We start from the raw sequence: 19907 nt of genomic DNA, 5'->3' as shown, positions 1-19907 counted from the left end.
CCCGGCAGTGTCGCTCATTTTAAAGCAGCCTCATTGGCTGACAGACAGGCAGGCATCACTATGACAGGCCCCCTGGAGCTGCCAGCCGCCACCCTGTGCGCCTCCCGCTCTGTCCCACAGAACCTCGCCCGTGTCATCTGATGGCTTCTTACAAAGTTAGTGGCTCCCTGTGCATTTGTCACAAATGCAGGAATACCTGATGAGCGTCCACACAGGAAGACAGGACCTGCACATGCAGAGGTAACCTGCACTTGGGGAGGGAATCTGCACATGCGGAGGGAATCTGCACATGCGGAGGGGACCTGTACACAGGGGAAGGGAATGGCATGTGAGGAGGGAACCTGCATAGGGGTAGGGAACCTGCACACAAGAAAGGGACCAGCACACGGGGAAGGGACCTGCACAGGGGGAGGGGACATACACACGGTGAGGGGACATACACATAGGGAGGGGACCTGCACAGGGGGAGGGAACATACACACGGGGAAGGGACCTGCACAGGGGGAGGGGACCTGCACAGGGGGAGGGGACATACACACGGGGAAGGGACCTGCACAGGGGGAGGGGACATACACACGGTGAGGGGACATACACATAGGGAGGGGACCTGCACAGGGGGAGGGAACATACACACGGGGAAGGGACCTGCACAGAGGGAGGGGACCTGCACAGGGGGAGGGGACATACACACGGGGAAGGGACCTGCACAGGGGGAGGGGACATACACACGGTGAGGGGACCTGCACAGGGGGAGGGTACCTGCACAAGCAAATAGGTCTGGCATGCAATGAGGGCACGGCACACAGTAAGGGGACCTGCACACTGAGAGGGGACCTGTCTCAGGTGGTAGGAGGCTGCTTGTCCTGCTGGCCAGGTGAGGCAGAGGGAGGAGAAGTCACCTGGTTACGGTGTGATTTTTGGCAAACAATCAGACTGATTAAAGGTCCCCTAACTTGCCAGCCCACTGCACTATTTGCCTGGCGTCTGCTGGGGGGCGGGGGGTACACACGGCCTGAATCCCATCACAAACCCCCTAGGCAGGCTGCTGCTGGTGCTACTGGTCCAGATTGATGGCCAAGAACTGGGGAAGCAGAGGCGCAGTGTGGACAGCGCCGATTACACCGGCGGCAGGGGGATTTACGGCGGAGGGGAGTGTGTTTATTATCTCACAAACGGCCGGCGGCCCATGCTGGGGATTTATCTCCTTCTCAGGGCCTGTTCCTGATTTGTTCAGGCCCTCTCCTCCACATCAGATCAATCACAGTGCCTGGGGGGGAGCGCTGGCCCTCTGTAACTTATTACCCCCCGAGGAAGCCCCTCGGCATGGAACAGGTTTCACCTGCCCACCCCCCCACCCCGCCCCCCATGACGACTCCCCTGAGACTCCTGGACGATCTGAGAGACAAACCCAAAGCTCACAGACACGGAAGGTCGCAGGATCGGCGATGGAACACACAGACAGGGAGAACTTTACAGAAATGTGTTTCTCCTGTCAGCTAGAGCTTCCCACAGTTGTTCAGGAAGGTCCCCGACTCGTCCTCATCCCGGTGCCTCTGGTCCTTGTCACCTCACATGCAAAACTCCATCCTCCCCTCTTGCGATCTTCACCAAGCCTCCCTGCCCTCACCTCCCGGCTCCCAGCTCCCATTCATGTGCCCTATCACAGCAGATGGTACTGAGAGGAGGCTGGAGCGTGACAGAAGATGGGGAGTATCTGACACACCCTGCGGCTCATTGACATTCAGGCACATAAATGCATATCGGTGTCCCTGGCCAGCAAAAAGGGGCCGGGATGCAGTGGCCCAGAGCCTGGCTCGGCATTCCTGAGGTGCAAAAGAAGCTGTGGAACGTCCACGAGCAGCAACACTGAGCGCGGAACACTGGGAGGAAGGCAGGGAGTATCCACTCACTGTCATGGGACCACTGGGCACAGGCGTGTGAAACAGAGGTGGAGCAGAAGGAAAGCAGAGTGAAGGAGAGAAATAGACAGAGAGCAAGAGAAGCCGGCAGGCACATCTACAGGAGACACGGGATGGTGGGGGGGGGGAAGGGGGGGGCTCCTGATCAGTCACCCCCGGAAGCGGCACGTCCGGGCCTCTGATTTGATGTGGTTAGAGAGCCGGGCTCCTCTAGGGGGCCCTCCTGGGGGGGCCACGCTGCCATGTTTACAAGCCACCGCATTGCTCTTAACATATTTCATGGACCTAAATGCCCAGGGCACCTCACTGACAAATCAAATCAGAGGCAAATCATTTATTTCCTCCAGACGCTCGCTCCGAGAGGGACGGGGAAATCCAGAGAATGATTACTTCAATAAAAAAATTATATTCCAAATCTGCTTAGTTGTCGTACTTTGGACAGTAATTGTTTCAAATTCTCTGTGGCCCCTGGGGGTGGGGGGTGTTAAATCTGAAGGCGATTAAATCAGCCGCTGCTCCCATGGCCCGGCACTGAGGTGCGGGTCCCCACAGGACAGCACCCCCCTGGAGAATACTCACCATTGCCCTTCTCTCCATTACAGTAAGAACCCTGCACACAAGGATGTGAGCACAGCACCCGGCACGCCCAAGGTAAGGACCCACACTCAACGCAGGTGCTCAACACGGACACTTAATGCATGTGCTCAACACAGACGCTCAACGCGGGTGCCCAATACACGGACACTTAATGCATGTGCTCAACACAGATACTTAGCGCAGGTGCTCAACACGGACACTTATTGCATTTGCTCAACACAGATGCTCACTTAACACTGCAAGCCGTGTCACTCATCTCAGTAAAGCTGCCTGCGAGGCACTTTAAGGTGATAAAAACCGTAATTATCATCATCGTACAGGCAGAGTCTGGACAGGTTATAGGTGTGTCATTAGGACAATCCATTCAACGGCACTGACCTGGCTGAGATTGAGCCAATCATAGCACAGGTTAGGGGGTGGGAATCTCAGCAAGGATGAGCAGGATTGGAGGCAGTGACCACCCATCCACTAGAGGGCCCTCTCTTAGATGTCACCTTGCCATTGAACTACACTCCTTCAGATGGCTGGTCTGGAGATCTTAACCATCCTGGTTTGAAGTGGCAAACAGGCACTATGCAGAAGAGAGAGGTTTGGGTTTGGGGGGCATTTCCAAGGGAAGACCAATGTTTTCCCTGAGAGCAAAGGGAGGGGACAGAGTGACGATTGATGGGCCTAGTGCCATTAAGAGCTGCCCGGCTGCCTATGGCGACTCTCCTCTCAGAGGGCAAACAAGCCATGAATTATTTTCTTAAAGATCTGTCTCCCCTGATGATTATTGCACCTTGTAAAGGCCATTTTTTATGAGCTAAACCACTCAAAAGTCACCCTTGAATATGACTATTAGCTGTTCCTCCCTGTTGCATTGAACTGTGGAACAGGGTCATGTGTCTGAGACCCCCCCCCCCCAGGGCTGGATTCTCAGGCTTAAACATGGCCCAGCTTGCTCCAGGTGTCTGAGCTACGCAGTGGCACAGAAAAGGGAAGCATCAGAACCCAGCATGGCATCCAAAGGTGTGGAGGTGCAGTGGCTCTCCAGGCTCTTCCACTTGGGTGCCAAGGCAGGGGGGGCACTGCCATACGACCCTGCACGTGCTGCAGACGTGCCGACAGGCGGAGAGCCGCGCGATGCCGGCCCTGGGGGGGATTAACCTCACCCACTGCCGCGTGAGCCCCCCCAGCACCTCCTCCCAATCGCCATGGTGATTCCACGGCTGCCGTCGCCCCGGGTAATCCTGGGGCACCCGGAATGCGAGCGTGCGTGCCTCCAGGCACTCTCAGCGTGAACCAGGGCCCTTGCATGCCGTTCAGACATGCTGACATTTCATGTGGCACACGTGTGCTGTGACCTGCTCACACCGTGCCGACAGCAGAAGGCGCCGAAGTTTATGTAGGAACTAGAGAAGGGGAGCCGAAGGCATTGGGCCATGGGACAGACACAGGGTACAGGCACCGGGAAGGAGCAGGGCAGCCCTATGGCACTCAGCAGCCCGCAGGACAGCCCCAAACACACACAGATAAATTACCAGCTGACCTTGTGGTACAAAAGCATAAACGGCCGTGAATAACACTTAATTTACTGTCCCCACAAAGGAAGCTGACCATTTCTCACGTATTAATATTAGATTAAGCCTCGGTGCCTGTGAAGCGCTGCTCTCCGCTCTCGCTTTGATTAATTGAGCTGTATTGTAAATACAAATATTTTACACCGGAACCATAAAAAGCGGCCCATAGATCAGGGCTTCCTTAGACAAGGCAATATGTCTCCACTCTGCTTCTGCCCACAATAAAACTCATGTGAAGAATGGAGGCACAGAGGCTGTCGGGCAGCAGGGCCGTACGGCACGCAGGGCTGAGTGACATGCGTGTAGGGCACCCTCACAGTGGAGGCTGTCGGGCGGCAGGGCCGTACGGCGCGCAGGGCTGAGTGACATGCGTGTAGGGCACCCTCACAGCGGAGGCTGTCTGGCAGCAGGGCCGTACGGCGCGCAGGGCTGAGTGACATGCGTGTAGGGCACCCTCACAGCGGAGGCTGTCGGGCGGCAGGGCCGTACGGCGCGCAGGGCTGAGTGACATGCGTGTAGGGCACCCTCACAGGCAGCTTAACACTGGCTCCATCTGACTGCCTCTGTCCCCCCCAGTCCCTGCTGCTGTCTGTGCACATCAAGCGTGAGGGGGAGTCACCCGTGCTCTCGCCCCTGTCCTCGGAGGACCTGCATCACTCGGACAGGTACCAGGTGAGCACGGGATCAGGGTGCTCGGTGGCCCTACGGGGATGGGACACGCTACACACACATACACAACGTTACAGGGTGCCTTCTCTACAAAGGCTCAAAGATTAACGTGTCCAGCATCACGGCTGAGCAAACACGGCTAGAGGCTGCCACCTCAGGGGAGAGCTGAAACGTTACTATTCTGTCACGTTAATATTCTGTCCAGGGATGTCATACCTTTAAATAGCCCTTTGCTTAATTCCTGCTTCTCATTCATGGAGCTCCTGTTTCTCTACCTGTGGCCCCCATGTACTCGCAGTATAAATGAATCCATCAAGTCTGCCCCCAGGCTAATTTGTAATGCTGCGAAGCCAGCGTTATCAGCCCTGCTGTTCACAGTGTCCTTGACTGCTGAGATGTTTTCATGACCAGCTCTGGCTGAGCCGAACCGGCTCCGTCATCCCCGCCTTAACTGATGGACTGTGCTTCGTTTCAAATCCAATCTATTACTAAATGCTTATGCTATCGATGTAGACAGACAATCCCAAATCACATGCTGTTTTCCCGTAATAAAGATTCCGCCTTACCTACAGTTGCGATTCTTGTATTCGATAAATAAAACTGATAGTGAAAAATTTCATTTTACAACTGCCCTTCCTTCTTTTAAAGCGCGACGGAGACTGACATTAAGATTGATCAGTGTAGCCTACAGGGAGAAGTTTCATTTTAGAAGTGGCCTTATTTTTCTATTAGGAGCCATGGAAAATATCATTATACAAGCAGCCGGAACCTTTCGGTAAAAGTGAAAATGTCAATTAAGCTTTTTAGTTTAATCCGTAATCAGGCTTTTTGTTACACTATCCATCATCTACGGCAGATGAGCACGACTACGGGTACCCGGTGCGCATTTTATACCAAGACTCACCCAGATTAATGCTCTAATATCTAATATCATGTTACCGGGGACAAAACTGGCTGCAGTGTCACCCTTATGTTTCAAATCATGTGGTATTGAGGTTAAACCGCATCTTAAACAGATTAAACTAGAAGGCTGCGGTCCCCTGCAGTTGCCTGCCGATGGACCCTTGAGAAAGCCGCGGACTCTGAATTTAGCCAGTAAAAAATCCAGCTGTTTAAATGGATACAAAGCTGTAAATCGTGTTGGATTAAAAAAAATCCTCAGATCTGCAACAAAAAGTGAAAGTAATACGTAAACGTTAGTTATGCACTCGCGGTGCTGTTCGCGCTCTTGGCGCCCCCTCGCGGCCGCTTACCGAATCACGCTACCACGCTGGCCTCATTTTCAACTTCCGGTTTGAGACCGCGCGCGTCACGTGATGCGGAAGCGCAAGATGGCGACTGTGGAATGAGCGGTTATCGCGCGGAGGGGCCAACTCTCAATCTCACTGCATCCTCCTGAAAACCGAGAAGGCGGACTCCCGAACTACGGTGGCCTCAGCGTTGGCGGCCCGCGCCGCTCTGTACCGCAGTGAGTTTGGGGAGCTGCGGGAGCGCGCAGGAGAAGCGGGTACGCGCGTGTAGCGGAGGGGACGGGCCTGCGGGGGGAGGGGGCGGCCCGTTTACTAACGTGTGCCGTGTGCTTCCTTGTGTCCCCAGACTTTCCTGCGAGTGAGGGCAAACAGGCAGACCCGGCTGAATGGTACGTACACCTACGGCTTTCTGAGCCCACTAGCGCAGAGAGCTGCCACGTCACAGCGCACTTAGAGCTCGCTGTAAGCTCGCAGGGGCTCCCGGCGGGGGCTCCAGCAGCCGGCGGGCCACCCGGGCGCCCCCTCCGGCAGAGACCCGTGCCATCACCCTGCACATAGAGCTGGCTGTAACCTGTGTGTTTTGTGGACGGGTGATTAGAGCAGGTACATGTGAAGCATGTGGTTTGACAAGCAGTTGAGTGTCATTTAAATACTCAACCATAACAAAGATAATTACTAAAGAGAGGCATCTAGATCCGGGAGATAATCAGCTGTGATTGTGCACTGAGGGAAGGGTTATGCCTAGGTTACAGTGTTTGCTAAGGGTTAGGTTAATCCTAACCATCCAGGCCCCAACTATGGGGGCTTGAGCAGCCCTGCCTGCTCACTGAGGACCCCCCCCCCCTTATTGATGAGTGGGATCGGAGTCACCATTCTTGTGGGATCACACACACCCCCCTCCTCCCAAGATGCTGTCTTTCCCGTGTGGCTGGTTTTAGCTGGGGGGTGTTCTCTGGTATAGGCGCAGGGTGTCCGCATGTGTGGTGCCCCCCCCCCCCCGGCCTAGCGCTTTCACGAGCAGAGGATCCGTTAACCCTTGCCTTCTTGGTATGTTAACAGTCGATGCCCTCTGCTGGTGCAGGCGCTACGCCAAGGAAAGTGTCAAAACTGCCCCCCCTCAACCGCACAACGGAGCCCCCCTTGCCCCCTGCTGCAGTCGCCACGGTAAGAGCATACCCCATCCATCCGCAGCCCCACACTGATGTCAGAGCGCCCCCTGGGGGTGTTTGGAGGTTAGCAGCCAGTTCACTGTGGCACGGATAGCCAGTGTTAACGTCAGGTCCAGTCCGATATGACATCTCCCCCCCCCACCACACACACACAGGTCTGTCGGTCTGTCTGTCTGTGGCTCTGCCTTCGTTCTCCGCTCCGATAAGCGCCTTTCTGCCTTCAGCTTTGTTTGTACGGCGGGGGCTGTCCAAAGCCCCACCCGTTCATCTTTATTACCTCACATCAGGAGTTGGGCTGATTTAAAAGGATGGAATAAAAATCTTTTTGTGCCTAATTAATCTGGCTTTTCTTTCTCAATTTAACGGCACCTTCACCGTTACCATGGCGCCACCGTGCAGGGGTTATGATCCACTGTCATTATGGCCCCGCCCCCCCATCCCAGCCCCTAAAACTTAATGTCCCCGTGGCCCATTTGCAGTTAAGAGAGAGGCACGGAGAGTTACGGCCCCTGGCTCTGTCCCGCTCTGTTAAATTCCTAATTATGTCCCTGCAGTTGAGTTGGGGTGGGGTGTGGGGGGCACTCCCTCTCACAGGTGCTACACCCCACACACCATGAGAGGACTGTGTGGGGTGGGGGCAGTTCCTCTTTGCCTGAATAGTGCATGCTGGGATGGCAGCTAACGCAGTGCCTGCATCCTGTGTGTCCTGCAGCTCGCATCGGGAAGATGAAGCGACGGAAGGCGGACGATGGGCAGGTATGTCCGCTGTGCAGCCGCCCACTGGCCGGAACCGAGGAGCACATGAGTAGGCATGTGGAGGAGTGTCTGCTCCAGGTAGCCTGGGAGCGCCGCAGCCGGCCGGCCACCCCACTCTCCTCCCTCCCTCCCTCCCTCTCTGTCTGCATCTCCGCCTTTGGGGCTGCACCCCCCCAGCACCTCTTCTTCTTCACTGCCATGGAGCAGCTTCTGACTCTTTTTGAGGCCCATGGCTGATCCTGATGTTCTCTGGCCCTCAGGAGTGCCTGTGTAGGGGGGAGGCATTCCAGGCCCTGGGGGTAGGACAGCTTTTGCACTTCTTTCAGCCCAGTCCTGCTCTTCATGGCCATCGTGTTCAATCAGGGAACCTCGGCACTTAAAGCTGAGTCTTCTTAAGTTAATTAAGGTTGTTTAGCGAGATGAGGTTGTTCCCGCTGTAGAGTGCCAGAAAGCACTGGTACTGAACACGGTCCGGCTGACTTGTGCCGTCCTTTAGGGCTGTGAGGTGGGCTTGACGGATACCATTGAGCCACACGTCTACCCAGGTGGCGCCCCCTAGCTTCTGCCCGAGGGCTTGCTTCTGTATCGCTCCTCCATCCTGAATGTCTCTTTCCTCATCCCCTGTTATTGCTTCTCCTGCTTTATTTAGTCTCGGGCGATTCGTTCCAGTTTCTGAAGATGCCTGTTTCTGTCATTCTCTGCACTGCCTGTGCAAGGCGCTAACGCCGTTTTGTCCTGCAGCGGGAAGGGGCATGCCATCCCGACGACGACGCCGCCGACCTGGACGGCGAGAACGGCACGCGCTTCGAGGAGTATGAGTGGTGTGGCCAGAAGCGGGTGCGAGCCAGTGCCCTGCTAGAGGGGGGCTACAGAGGTACGCTGCCGCCTGCTTGGGCTTCTGGGTCCTAGGCTCCGGGGTTCTGGGTCAGCTGTAGCCAGGTCGGTCCGGTACCGCTTTGCTGTCGTGTGGGCCTTCCCGCTACAGTCCTGCCGGCCGCGGCCGTCTCCGGCCTTCTCAGCTCAGATGCCAAATCCCCTTCTGTGTTTGATCTGGTAACCTTCCAAACGTGTGATTTGCACCAAGATCAGGCCAATCACCATCTCAGAAGTTCACTTGGTGACCCGCGGCAGGCTCCTGTTGGATGTGGAGCTATAAGTTCAAAGTGCTCTTTTCTTCCTGAAACACGCTTTAAAAGCATCGATTTTCCTCCCTGAAGCCTCACGGTTCAATTCCGCCAGAAGCAGAATCACAAAGCCGGAATCTGCAGGCCTTCTGTCGCTGTGAAGCCTGGCCCGACTCGAGGTGTCACAGATCAATTTTTCATCTAGATTGAACTGTTTGCAGAAACGATCCGTCCATCCATTCATCTAATGAGCAAAGGAGGCTTCTTCCCAGCCTGACGGGGGCCGTCTGATAGGATCCAGATAAGGGAGGCCCTCCTCTGTAGAGGCACGCGCACACTTAAAAGGCCCCCCCCCCAAGAAAAGGAGGATTTGCCTTGAAAGACGGGGAGCCCTCCTGGGACCAGCTGCCCCCCCACCTCCTTTGAGGCCATGGCTGGGCGGGCTTGGAGAGCGCCCCCTACCTGCTGCTTTTTAAAGATGCCGTCCGGCATCTTGATATTTGCCGTTGTGCCCCCTCTGGATGGGTCCCTTGCCACCTGTGCAGCCCAGGGTTATGCTGTGCTGTCCTGCTCGTTTGTGAGGCAGTCTGGGGCATCGTGGGAAGGCGCATGCATAATGTGACTGAAAGGCGGTGAAAGTGGCCCTGACCTTTCTGGCAGAGCTCGGATTGCCTGCCAGGGCTGGTTAGATGGAGCGATGGCCGCTGATCGGGGGGAGACCCTGTCCGTCGCCTCTGTCAGCCTTGGGGGGGGGGGGGGGGCGCCCTCAGCTCCCTGGATGCCGCTTAATTACCGCTGCAGTGCCCTCTGCTGTCCAATTAAGGTGGGAATTTGTTGACTCTGCCTGGGTTTGTTTGTCGGCGCCCCCCCCCCCCCCGCCCCAGAACACGTCCTCTTTGCTGGCGTCACCTCCACGTCTATCTCTGTCCCCGTCCCCATCATCCTAAGCGAGCGTGACACGCGCTGACTCCTGTCTCCGCACGGGGTAATTGTGTGTCCGTGGGCCGGCAGCTGCTGTCTCATTGGCTGCCTGAGTGACGGCTTGTTTGGGGCAGTGTGCCGAGCTGCCCGCCTGACAGCCGTGTCCCATCGACATGTGCTCCGGCCATGGTGATCGCGCCTGTGTTCCCGCCTGCTTGCCTCTGGGGGGCGCTCTTGGGGCCTTTCCCAATCACCTAATTAAAGAAGCCCATTTAGCTCAGGTCGTGGCGGCGTGTGGCCCCTGTGGGGGGGCTCATTCCCGTCCCGGCTGTGCGGCATGCCGGCGGGCTGCTGCTCACACGTGTTGGGGGAAGCTCTGGTCTGCTCAGCTGCTGGCACCAAATAAAACTTAAAAGGCCGCTTTTATTTGATGGCTGAGAACGCGGTGCCGTTTGTGTGCAGCTGCCGTGTCTGTGACGTGTTCTACGTGCGACGCCGGTGGGTGAGGCAGGATCACGCACGTGCAGTATTGCCGCTGCCCCCTCCCCCAGTAAGACCCTGTCTCTCCGCTGCCCCCCTCCCCCAGGCACTGGCTTCGCCACCTGCAGCACCAAGGAGAGCCACGACAGTGACGCCGACCTCGATGTTGACGGTGACGACACGCTGGAGTATGGCAAGGCACAGTATCCTTACAGTCCCTGATGCTGGCCCTAGCCCTCCTCTGCCTCTGTGCTCTGCCTCCTTAGCGCCCCCTACAGGTACACAGAGGCAGACATCATTCCATGCTCTGGAGAGGACCAGGGAGAGGCCAAGGAGCGTGAGGCCTTGCGGGGTGCTGTGTTAAAGTAAGCCAGCGCCCTTTGGCCCCATCCTGTACCCATCGCCCCCCCCATCCATATAACCCTCTGCTTTCTTTCATCTCTCAGCGGTGGGACACCGACCCACAGAATAACCCCTGAGTTCTCCAAATGGGCCAGTGACGGTAAGGCCTCCTTCCATGTATGGGGTCTGAGTGCGGAGTCTGTGTGCTGGTTCCATGTACGAGCTGTTCTCGCTTGTTCGCCGGCCCCTGCGCCCTGACCTCTGTTGCTGTCTCCCCCCCCCCCCCCCCCCCACAGAAATGCCCTCCACGAGTAATGGAGATGGAGCCAAGCAGGACGGCAGTGGGCCCACTGGCGCCACCCCCAGGACTTGTAAAAACAGCGACATTGAGAAGTACGGCCTCGCTGAGCACACTGTCGGGGGCTGTGTGTGGATCTCAGTGTTGCTGGGCTGATGGGGTCTTACTGGGGGAGGGGGGCAGCGGAGAGACAGGCTCTTACTGGGGGAGGGGGGCAGCGGAGAGACAGGCTCTTACTGGGGGAGGGGGGCAGCGGAGAGACAGGCTCTTACTGGGGGAGGGGGGCAGCGGAGAGACAGGCTCTTACTGGGGGAGGGGGGCAGCGGAGAGACAGGCTCTTACTGGGGGAGGGGGGCAGCGGAGAGACAGGCTCTTACTGGGGGAGGGGGGCAGCGGAGAGACAGGCTCTTACTGGGGGAGGGGGGCAGCGGAGAGACAGGCTCTTACTGGGGGAGGGGGGCAGCGGAGAGACAGGCTCTTACTGGGGGAGGGGGGCAGCGGAGAGACAGGCTCTTACTGGGGGAGGGGGACAGCGGAGAGACAGGCTCTTACTGGGGGAGGGGGACAGCGGAGAGACAGGCTCTTACTGGGGGAGGGGGGCAGCGGAGAGACAGGCTCTTACTGGGGGAGGGGGGCAGCGGAGAGACAGGCTCTTACTGGGGGAGGGGGGCAGCGGAGAGACAGGCTCTTACTGGGGGAGGGGGGCAGCGGAGAGGGAGGCTCTTGCTGGGGGAGGGGGGCAGCGGAGAGACAGGCTCTTACTGGGGGAGGGGGGCAGCGGAGAGGGAGGCTCTTGCTGGGGGAGGGGGGCAGCAGGGAGATGCGGTCTTATTGGGGCGGGCAGGCGCAGCTGCAGCCCCATCAACTGTTACTTCTCATTGGTGTGTTTCTGCCCCACAGCATGCTGGGTAATATCCCACAGGGCAGCAGGTGCCTAACCGATTACAGCCCCACCTTCTGTTATTTCACATTGGCCCGTTTCTACCCCAGAGCATGCTGGGCAATTTCCCACAGGGCAACGGGCCAGTCAGGTTAAATTGGAGTGCCTCAGTCTGTGTTCATACGTCAGGGTTTTCCCTGGTCATTAGTGGGACTGGCTGCACCCCCCCCCCCCCCCCCACACACACACACACACACACACGCGGAGCCTGTGCCCCCTCAGACCTGCTTCCTGTCCTCATCCATATTCCGCCACAGGCCTGCGAACAAACCTATTTCCTGAATGTGCGGGATCCCGCCCCTCAGACTGGTGTGCCAGGCCGCCCCTGCAGTTGCTGATTGGGGTCAGAGCGCAGTGATGGGGGGGCAGTGTGGGGAGCAGGCCCCAACTGCTTCATTCCCACTGTGGGGGCCCCGGGCCTGGCGGCACACTGACGAGCCTCTTGATCCCAGTGACAGTATGGCCGATGCCGCACATATTAAATATGGGTGCTGATAACTGGCTAGCAGGCGACTTCTCCGTGGGGTATCGATCCCCCCTCCCATCTAGATGCTTCCAGAATAGATAAAAAAAATGTCAGAAGGGGTGTCTGCGTTTTTGTAGTGTGTGTGTGGTCTGTATGCGTATGTCTATGTAGTCTGTGTGTGTGTGTGGTTTGTGTGTGTGTGTGGTCTGTGTATGTACGTGTGTGATCTGTGTGTGTGTGTCTGATCTGTCTGTGTGGTCTGTATGTCTGCGTGTGTGGTCAGTGTGTCTCTGTGGTCTGTGTGATCTGTGTATGTCTATGTGTGTGTCAGATCTGTGTATGAGTGGTCTGTATGTCTGTGTGTGGTCTGTGTTTGTGTGGTCTGCGTATGTGTGGTCTGTGTGTATCTAAGTGTCTGCATCTCTGTATGTGCGTGTGTGCCTGTATCAGCCACAGGAGGCAGCGCTGTGTTTCCAAGTGACCCAACAGCAGTCTGACAGCTGAGATTGATTCATCTGCTCTGGCTGAGTCCCCCCCCCCCTTCCCCCCCCTCTGTGCAGAGAGGGCTCGCTGCATGATGGGGGGGCGTTTAAACACGTTAGTCCACTGGGGCATGAATCACCGCAGCTGTCTGATGTCAGTGGGAGAGTAAACAAGCCGATTGGCTCTGATTTAGCGTTATTAGCTTAGCGTGGCCCAGACTTGACACACCCATATTTATCTAATACCGTCTGTAATGTGGGTTAGGGGCCGGCCTGTTTACCACACCGCTGTCTGTGCCCCACAGTGGGCCTGGGGCCGGCCTGTTTACCACACCGCTGTCTGTGCCCCGCAGTGAACCCAGGGCCAGCCTGTTTACCACACCTCTGTCTGTGCCACGCAGTGGTTCCGGGGCTGGCCTGTTTACCACACCTCTGTCTGTGCCACGCAGTGGTTCCGGGGCTGGCCTGTTTACCACACCTCTGTCTGTGCCACGCAGTGGTTCCAGGGCTGGCCTGTTTACCACACCGCTGTCTGTGCCCCGCAGTGGGCCCGGGACCATCAAAGCTCCCCTTACATCCCCTCTATGCCGTTGGCGTGTGGGTGCTTACCGTATGTGTTTGCGTGTGACCCCCCCCGGCCCCCACCCTGCCAGGGTAACGATCTCACTCTCTCGCTCCTTCCACACAAGATAAATGATGCTGCCCGTATCGCCAGCGTTATTGCTGCTAAATTTCATGCTCAGCTTGAAACGATTGTAGAGATTTCCATGTAACCGACAAATAATTGAATCTGTCCTCAATTTATAAATGATGACTGGTGATGCCGCCGCCCACAGATCGGCTCTCTGTTCCCAGATCGGATTTGCAGGAACGGCACTATGGGAATTCGGAACGTTGTCTGTTGAGCTGCCTGGCAAATTATGCTAGGCACGTTTCAGGAGCAGAAGCGGGACAGGAAATGCCCTCTACCCCCCCCCCCCATTCAGAGGCTCTATCCGTCACATGATGAGCCCTAATAGTTTTCTGTTGGGGGGGAGGGGCTTCCTCCGCAGTGTATGGGACAGTGCGCTGTGTAGAGGGTCGACCCCGTGGGTAGGGGTGGCCAGGTGGAGGTGAGAGGCACTGGTTTGCCTGTCCCCACCCTCTCACTGCAGAGCCCGCTTTTCACTGCATGCCAGGCTCGCAGTGAGCTCTGTAGTAAATCCCCGACAGACACAAGTTAATCAGCAAGCGTGAGTCAGAGAGCGGCCCTGCATTTCTGCTGCCGCCCTGCTGGCCGTCTGGCTGTCAGCGCTGATTTATGGACCTGTAAAGAAAACAAACTTTATGCCGCTTGGCACGCTGTATGCCGAGCTGCACGCCGTTACTGGCAGGCCGCTAATCAAGGCTAAATGTTTCTTTTACAAGGTCCACACTAATAAGGAAAGATATTAAAGGTTTATGGGGATGGGGGGTGGTCATGCTCTGGGCGGCACCACTGATGAAGCTGTTGAAGCAGGCGTGTGTGTTCACAGACGCGCGCACACGCAGACGCGCGCACACGCAGACGCGCGCACACGCTGACGCGCGCACACGCAGACGCGCGCACACGCAGATGCGCGCGCACGCTGCGCCTGTTACCTTTGGTCTTTGTACTACTCCGTTGCACGTGATGCACAGCTAGGGCGGGACCAGCATGCCTAAGTGCTGCCTCCCGGTGGCTTTCAGCCCTCAGCATCCACTACCTAATCCCCCCCCCCCCCCCCCCCGGTCCTGTTTACCGCCTCTAGCAGGCACAGTGCTCCACTTTGGGCCTCCAGACAGACACTGTGTGAGATGCTGGTGCAGCTGATGTTCCTCACCCGGGCCCTGAGCACCTCCACCCCCCTCCCCCAGGCTGACCAGTCGGGTGCACGCAGTGGAAGCACTGGTGTGATGGGAAATCAATCAGGTGTCTTCCAGCCAGAAAATGACCGGCTCAGCTGCGCAGTCGATGCTGGGATCTATTGATTCTGTTATTGCATCTTCATGTGCTGCAGACACTGTTAAAAGCACATTCGCCACACAGGGTGACGATTTACCGCCGGGGTCACGTTGGCACGGTAACAAAGCCCCCTCGTGTCTGCAAGGGCCTGCAATAGTCCCTCCAGGTGTCATAGTAACCACTGTGGCGTTAGGGTATGCAGTCATGCAGGGCCGGTACCCAGACGTCTGTGGGGGTCACAGGGGCAGAGGGAGTACCTGCATAACCACAGCCGCCTCTCCCCCCACAGGATTACGGAGGAGTCCACCGTTACCACTTTCGAGGCCCTGAAGGCTCGCATCCGGGAGCTGGAGAAGCAGGTTCTGCGCGGAGATCGCTACAAGTGTCTCATCTGCATGGTGAGGTGCCCGGCGGGACCAGCTCCAACCCTGTGGGCCGCGCGACTCTCCCTGTCCTGTCCTGTTCTCTTCCCTCCGCTCCTGCTCCCCCCCCCTGCTCTCCTGAGCCTACTCTCCCACCCCTCACCACCACTGCTCCCCCGCCCCCACTCTTTCTCCTGCCTTTGCCCACCTGCCCCCACCCCCCTGAAATCCACTCGGGCCCCAGATCTCTGGCCACGGGCTTCTTCCCGAGAGCATGACCTTTGACTTTCTGAAACGACAGCAATTAGTGCCACGTCCGCTAGCAGAAGGTCAGCAGGAGCCTGCAGTGGTGGTGGCCGCCCGCTGTCCATATTGATCGTGAAGCTTCCCAGCATCTCCTGGGGCGCTGTGGTGGACGACACCGAGTGCATGTAGATCACGCCACCATCTGCGGCGAAACAGCCGCCTGAGCTTCCTCTGTGGCCGTCGGTAATAAGGATCAGGGCCCCTGAAGACGTTTAAACATAGTGCTGTCGTGGAGCCTTGGCAGTCTGCTGTGAAAACGTTACCGTCTTCCTGGGTGCTGTGTCTGGTGGATCTGTACTGCCCCCTTGTGTTCCTCGGAGGTATTCATAGTGGCTGGCTCTCAGGTCTCAGTCTAGCCTTGTGAGCAGAGTGGTCCTTCAGGAGACAACTGTTAGGTGGCCAGCTTCTCGGTGGTTTAAACTCACAGAATTGTCTAGAAACATGGCAGGAACCCACCCCCCCGCATCTTCTAGCATTGTCATGCTCAGTTCCGCTCTTGTAGAACCTGGACTCCAAATGTGAGCGCATGCTGTGGCTGCTAGACTCTCTGTGTATGTGTGTGTGTGTGTGTGTGTGTGTGTGTGGGAGTGAATCCCAGCTCATGCTCGCTGTCTCCCCCTGCAGGACTCCTACACGATGCCCCTGGCCTCCATCCAGTGCTGGCACGTCCACTGTGAAGAGTGCTGGCTGCGGACGCTGGTAAGCCCCCCCAATCAGCCCTCAAGCCCAGAAATAAAACATCAGGCATTTACGGATTTTCAGGACAGTGTAAGTCCTCTTCCTTACCCCCGCCAGGACACACGCTCCGTCTCCAGCCCATGGGACCGCCTCAGATTAGCCGCTAACACATAGCGCCACCACTGCGCGCAGCAGTAATTAATAAGCAGGCTGTGATGTGCTGGCCAGGCCTCTGGGGAGCGCCGTGCCCTGCCCTGCCCGCGGTGGCTGAGGCAGCAGCTCATTACTAATGTGGCCATTAAAACGTTGCCTGAAGACAGCAATAAAAGGCGCAGCGGGCGGCGTGCGCCATCAAAGCCGGCGCTAACCTCGTTAGCTAATGCGGTGGCGGCGGCCTGCCCATGTGAGGGCTCGCCCGCACCCGTGCTGTGCTCATTAAAGCCTGCAAGGGGTGGGGCTTCCACAGTCCTTCTGGTGAAGCAGCTGGGAAGCCCCGCTTTCCACCAGGGTAGGGGGTTGGAGCGCCCCCCCCAGTGATCCTGTGATTAGACTCGCTCACTCGGGGTTGCTTTGGCTACTCAGGTCCTTCTTGGACCCGGAACTATACACCAGGCCGTCTGGGTTACCGGTCCAGCCGCCAGTCCTACGATCCCTCGGCCAGTGTTGTACACGCTCCTGCTCACTTGTCTGGCTGTTTGGGCTTAAAAGCTCAAGCTAGAGGTGTGGGCACCACCCCCCCCCCCCCCCCCACTGGATGCACAGGGGTACCTCACCCCAGCTGTGACCCCCCAATAGAAAAATGCTTTAGGACCCAGTGGAAGTCAGCTGCCGTGTGATTGGAAGCTGTTGCCTCCTGGTTGGAGGCCCCTGTGACTCATCGCTGCCCCCTCACCCCCTCATTCACCCATATCCCTGCTCCTCACCCCCCATTCCCTGTGTCTCACCCTGTCCCTTGTCCCTTTCCCTCCCCTGCCTCTCCCTGTCCCTCCCCCCAAACCTTGTCTCTCATCCCCTGTCCTCACCCCCTGCCCCCCCCCTTCCCTAACCCCATCCCTGTCCACTGTCCCTCCCCCACCCTGTCCACTGTCCCCTGTCCCTCCCCCATCACTGTCCCCCGTCCCCCAACCCTGTCCCCTGTCTGTCATTCCCTTTCACTCACCCCTGTCCCTCCCATGCCTCAGGCCACTGTTTCAGTTTGCCCTCTGTCTCTCTTTCTCCTGCAGGGGAACAAGAAGCTCTGTCCACAGTGCAACACCATCACATCGCCCGGGGATCTGCGACGTGTTTACTTGTGATCATCTGTCCACGGCTCCATAATCCCCCCCACGCCCCACGTCTTTGTCAGTGTGTTTTTGTGAGGATGGGGGTGGTTGTCAGCATGGATTTTATAGAAAGTCCCTCCTGTTTTAATGAGACAGGACTCGTGTTTGAGGGACTCTCAGAAGAGGGAGAGCGAGAATTCCGGCTGGAAAGGCAACCAAAACAGACTGCTGACATAGCAGCCCTCTCCCAGCACCTCTGCAGCCCCGCTCTACGCACCCCTACCCCCCAACACCGCCCCCCCCCCCCCCGCCAACCACCACCACCGACCACGTCCGCTGCTGCCACCTAGTGGTGGTGTGATTTGAAGTATCAGGTACTATTGTGAGTCCGGTCCCTTGCTCTGCCAAACCAGTGGTGGTCCCGCACCCAGCACCTGCGTAACCCCACACCGCCCCCCACCCCCCATTACTGTCTTTGTGGAGTTCTTCACCCTGGTCGGACATGATGACTGCGCTAAGGGCCAGCGTGGGGCCCCACGTGGGAGAAGGCGGGCCCCGCCCTTAGGTCCTTTGCCCCCCCCCCCCCCCCCCGGCCACATGTTCACCTCTCTGTTTCCTTTTCGTGGTGTTATAGTGCTGTCGTTAAGCGACCGGGTTCAGGAGAAAAGCCCCCCCACTGAAACAGCAGAGCAGGCACATGTAATATAGTCTATGTATGTTTACAGTGTTGTGTATAAATGACATGGAAGCTGGACACGCCCACTCACCTCACGCGCACACATATATATACGCGCCGGCCTGACCGCCAGCACTTCTGCCCGGGAGCGCCCACTTTTCTCAGGCGTTCGGCCTCTCAAGGCAGAAGCTGCGTTTAATTGTACAGGAAAAGACTGAGGTAATGAAGCTGGGAATAGGAGTTAGATTGTACATTTTGGTTTGGATATACAGTAATTGTAGTTGCGTTCCTCCTCCTCGATGCCGCTCTTGAGAGAGGCTTTCAGACGCTGTTCCTTCCCTGAGCTCTGGAGGGCGCCCATGGGGCTCTGCGGATGCTGGTAGAATGAACTACGCTGGACACCTTCTCACTTAAGTTATATAATATTGTGCTAATAATGGTAGTCGCTTGTGGTTTTAAAATGTCTCATCTTTGTCATTTGCTGTTGTCACTTCAGCCCTTTTCTAAAAAAAAAAAAAAAAACCCAACAATTTTAGTCTGAATGTATAACAATAAAATAGTTACAGAACAGTTATTTTTATCGTCATTTGAAATGGTGAACAGAGCCTTTCCAAATGTAGTTCATTCTGTCAGGTTGCAGCACGCTCACAGCGCAGGCCGTGCTGCCGGACACTCGCCCCTTCTCTGCTCCTGCTCCGAGGAGCAGGGCGCCTCCCTGTGGCCGCCCCCGGACCTGTGCCCTGCTGCCGCTTAGCGGGATGCTGTGCGTTGTGTTTGTAAAAACTATGTATCCTGTGATGTTTGGTTCAGTGTAAGCAAAAACTAAAAAAAATTAAAGGCTGGCGTCCACACGCACGGAGGGCCCCTCTTCCTGTGTGATGGAGTGTGCGTGTGGCCCTTGTGATTAACGCTGTATACTAGGGGGCACTTTTTTGCGGCTTGCCCCCTTGTGTTTCGCGGAAGAACGCCTTCACGGTTTGTGTGTGACAACATTGGCCAATAAACTCTGCCGCTAAACTGTCCCCTGATTGTGACCTGCGTGCAAACACCCTTTGCTGTCAGGGGGAATGCTTCAGCCAGGTAAGGCCTCCTCAGGAAAGTGGCTGAGGAGTAAACCAAGCTTTTGCTGTATTACTGATCACATGATCACTTTACCATGCCTTACTGCTCAGAACCGTGTCCTGATTGGCAAGGCTATAGGTTTGGTTTTGACCTTGGTTGGGTCCCCAAAACACACAGTACTCCTGCAACATCAGTAGTAACTTCCGCATTGTCCATACGCAGATCTCCGCCTTGCTGATCGCTGCCTACTTTCTAAACCATTCTTGGCTGTTGGTGAGCCACCTGACATCTACTGACCATCTCAGTCTCCCTAAGCAGAACCCCCCCCCCCCCCCCATTCTCAGGCCCAGCCTGCAGTGCACTATGGGTATAAAACAAGTCGGAGTCAGGGGGCAGAGCACCAGAGCAAATGGGTGTCTCTCTGCTGAGATGAAACGTCCAAAGGTGGTCCCCCTTCAGCCTCCCTGACCGGGGGCTTTGGGCAGGTCACAGCTGATCCGTGGAGGGTGCATTACGAACTGTGGGGGGGCTGGGATCTAGGGGTGCGGCCCTAAGGACCCGCGCTTCCCAGGCGCAGCCGATCTATAAAAATTGCTTTTGGAGGTCAAAGCTGCATCTGGTGG

General features: G+C 57.0%; 1 protein-coding gene across 5 annotated transcripts in view; it reads left to right on the top strand.

Moving 5' to 3' along the window:
• rnf220a (ring finger protein 220a) overlaps window positions 1-19242 on the top strand; it is a 94023-nt gene extending 74781 nt beyond the window's left edge. For 2 of the 5 annotated variants that reach the window (XM_023815956.2, XM_023815952.2), the window contains exons 4-16: window positions 2522-2570; window positions 4655-4750; window positions 6344-6386; window positions 7057-7161; window positions 7879-8000; window positions 8664-8796; window positions 10554-10650; window positions 10726-10812; window positions 10894-10949; window positions 11086-11182; window positions 15228-15336; window positions 16231-16305; window positions 17508-19242. In XM_023815956.2, coding sequence (XP_023671724.1) covers window positions 2522-2570; window positions 4655-4750; window positions 6344-6386; window positions 7057-7161; window positions 7879-8000; window positions 8664-8796; window positions 10554-10650; window positions 10726-10812; window positions 10894-10949; window positions 11086-11182; window positions 15228-15336; window positions 16231-16305; window positions 17508-17579 — 1141 coding nt within the window. In that variant the 3' untranslated portion in view covers window positions 17580-19242. The remainder of the gene's footprint in view (window positions 1-2521; window positions 2571-4654; window positions 4751-6343; window positions 6387-7056; window positions 7162-7878; window positions 8001-8663; window positions 8797-10553; window positions 10651-10725; window positions 10813-10893; window positions 10950-11085; window positions 11183-15227; window positions 15337-16230; window positions 16306-17507) is intronic. The other 3 variants (XM_023815953.2, XM_023815955.2, XM_023815954.2) reach the window with 3 other exon arrangements.
• Window positions 19243-19907: the final 665 nt, after the last annotated feature.

The sequence above is a fragment of the Paramormyrops kingsleyae genome, chromosome 21, assembly GCF_048594095.1.
Source record: "Paramormyrops kingsleyae isolate MSU_618 chromosome 21, PKINGS_0.4, whole genome shotgun sequence".
In the NCBI taxonomy this organism is placed as follows: domain Eukaryota; kingdom Metazoa; phylum Chordata; class Actinopteri; order Osteoglossiformes; family Mormyridae; genus Paramormyrops; species Paramormyrops kingsleyae.
This window is presented reverse-complemented; position numbering and strand designations above follow the sequence as displayed.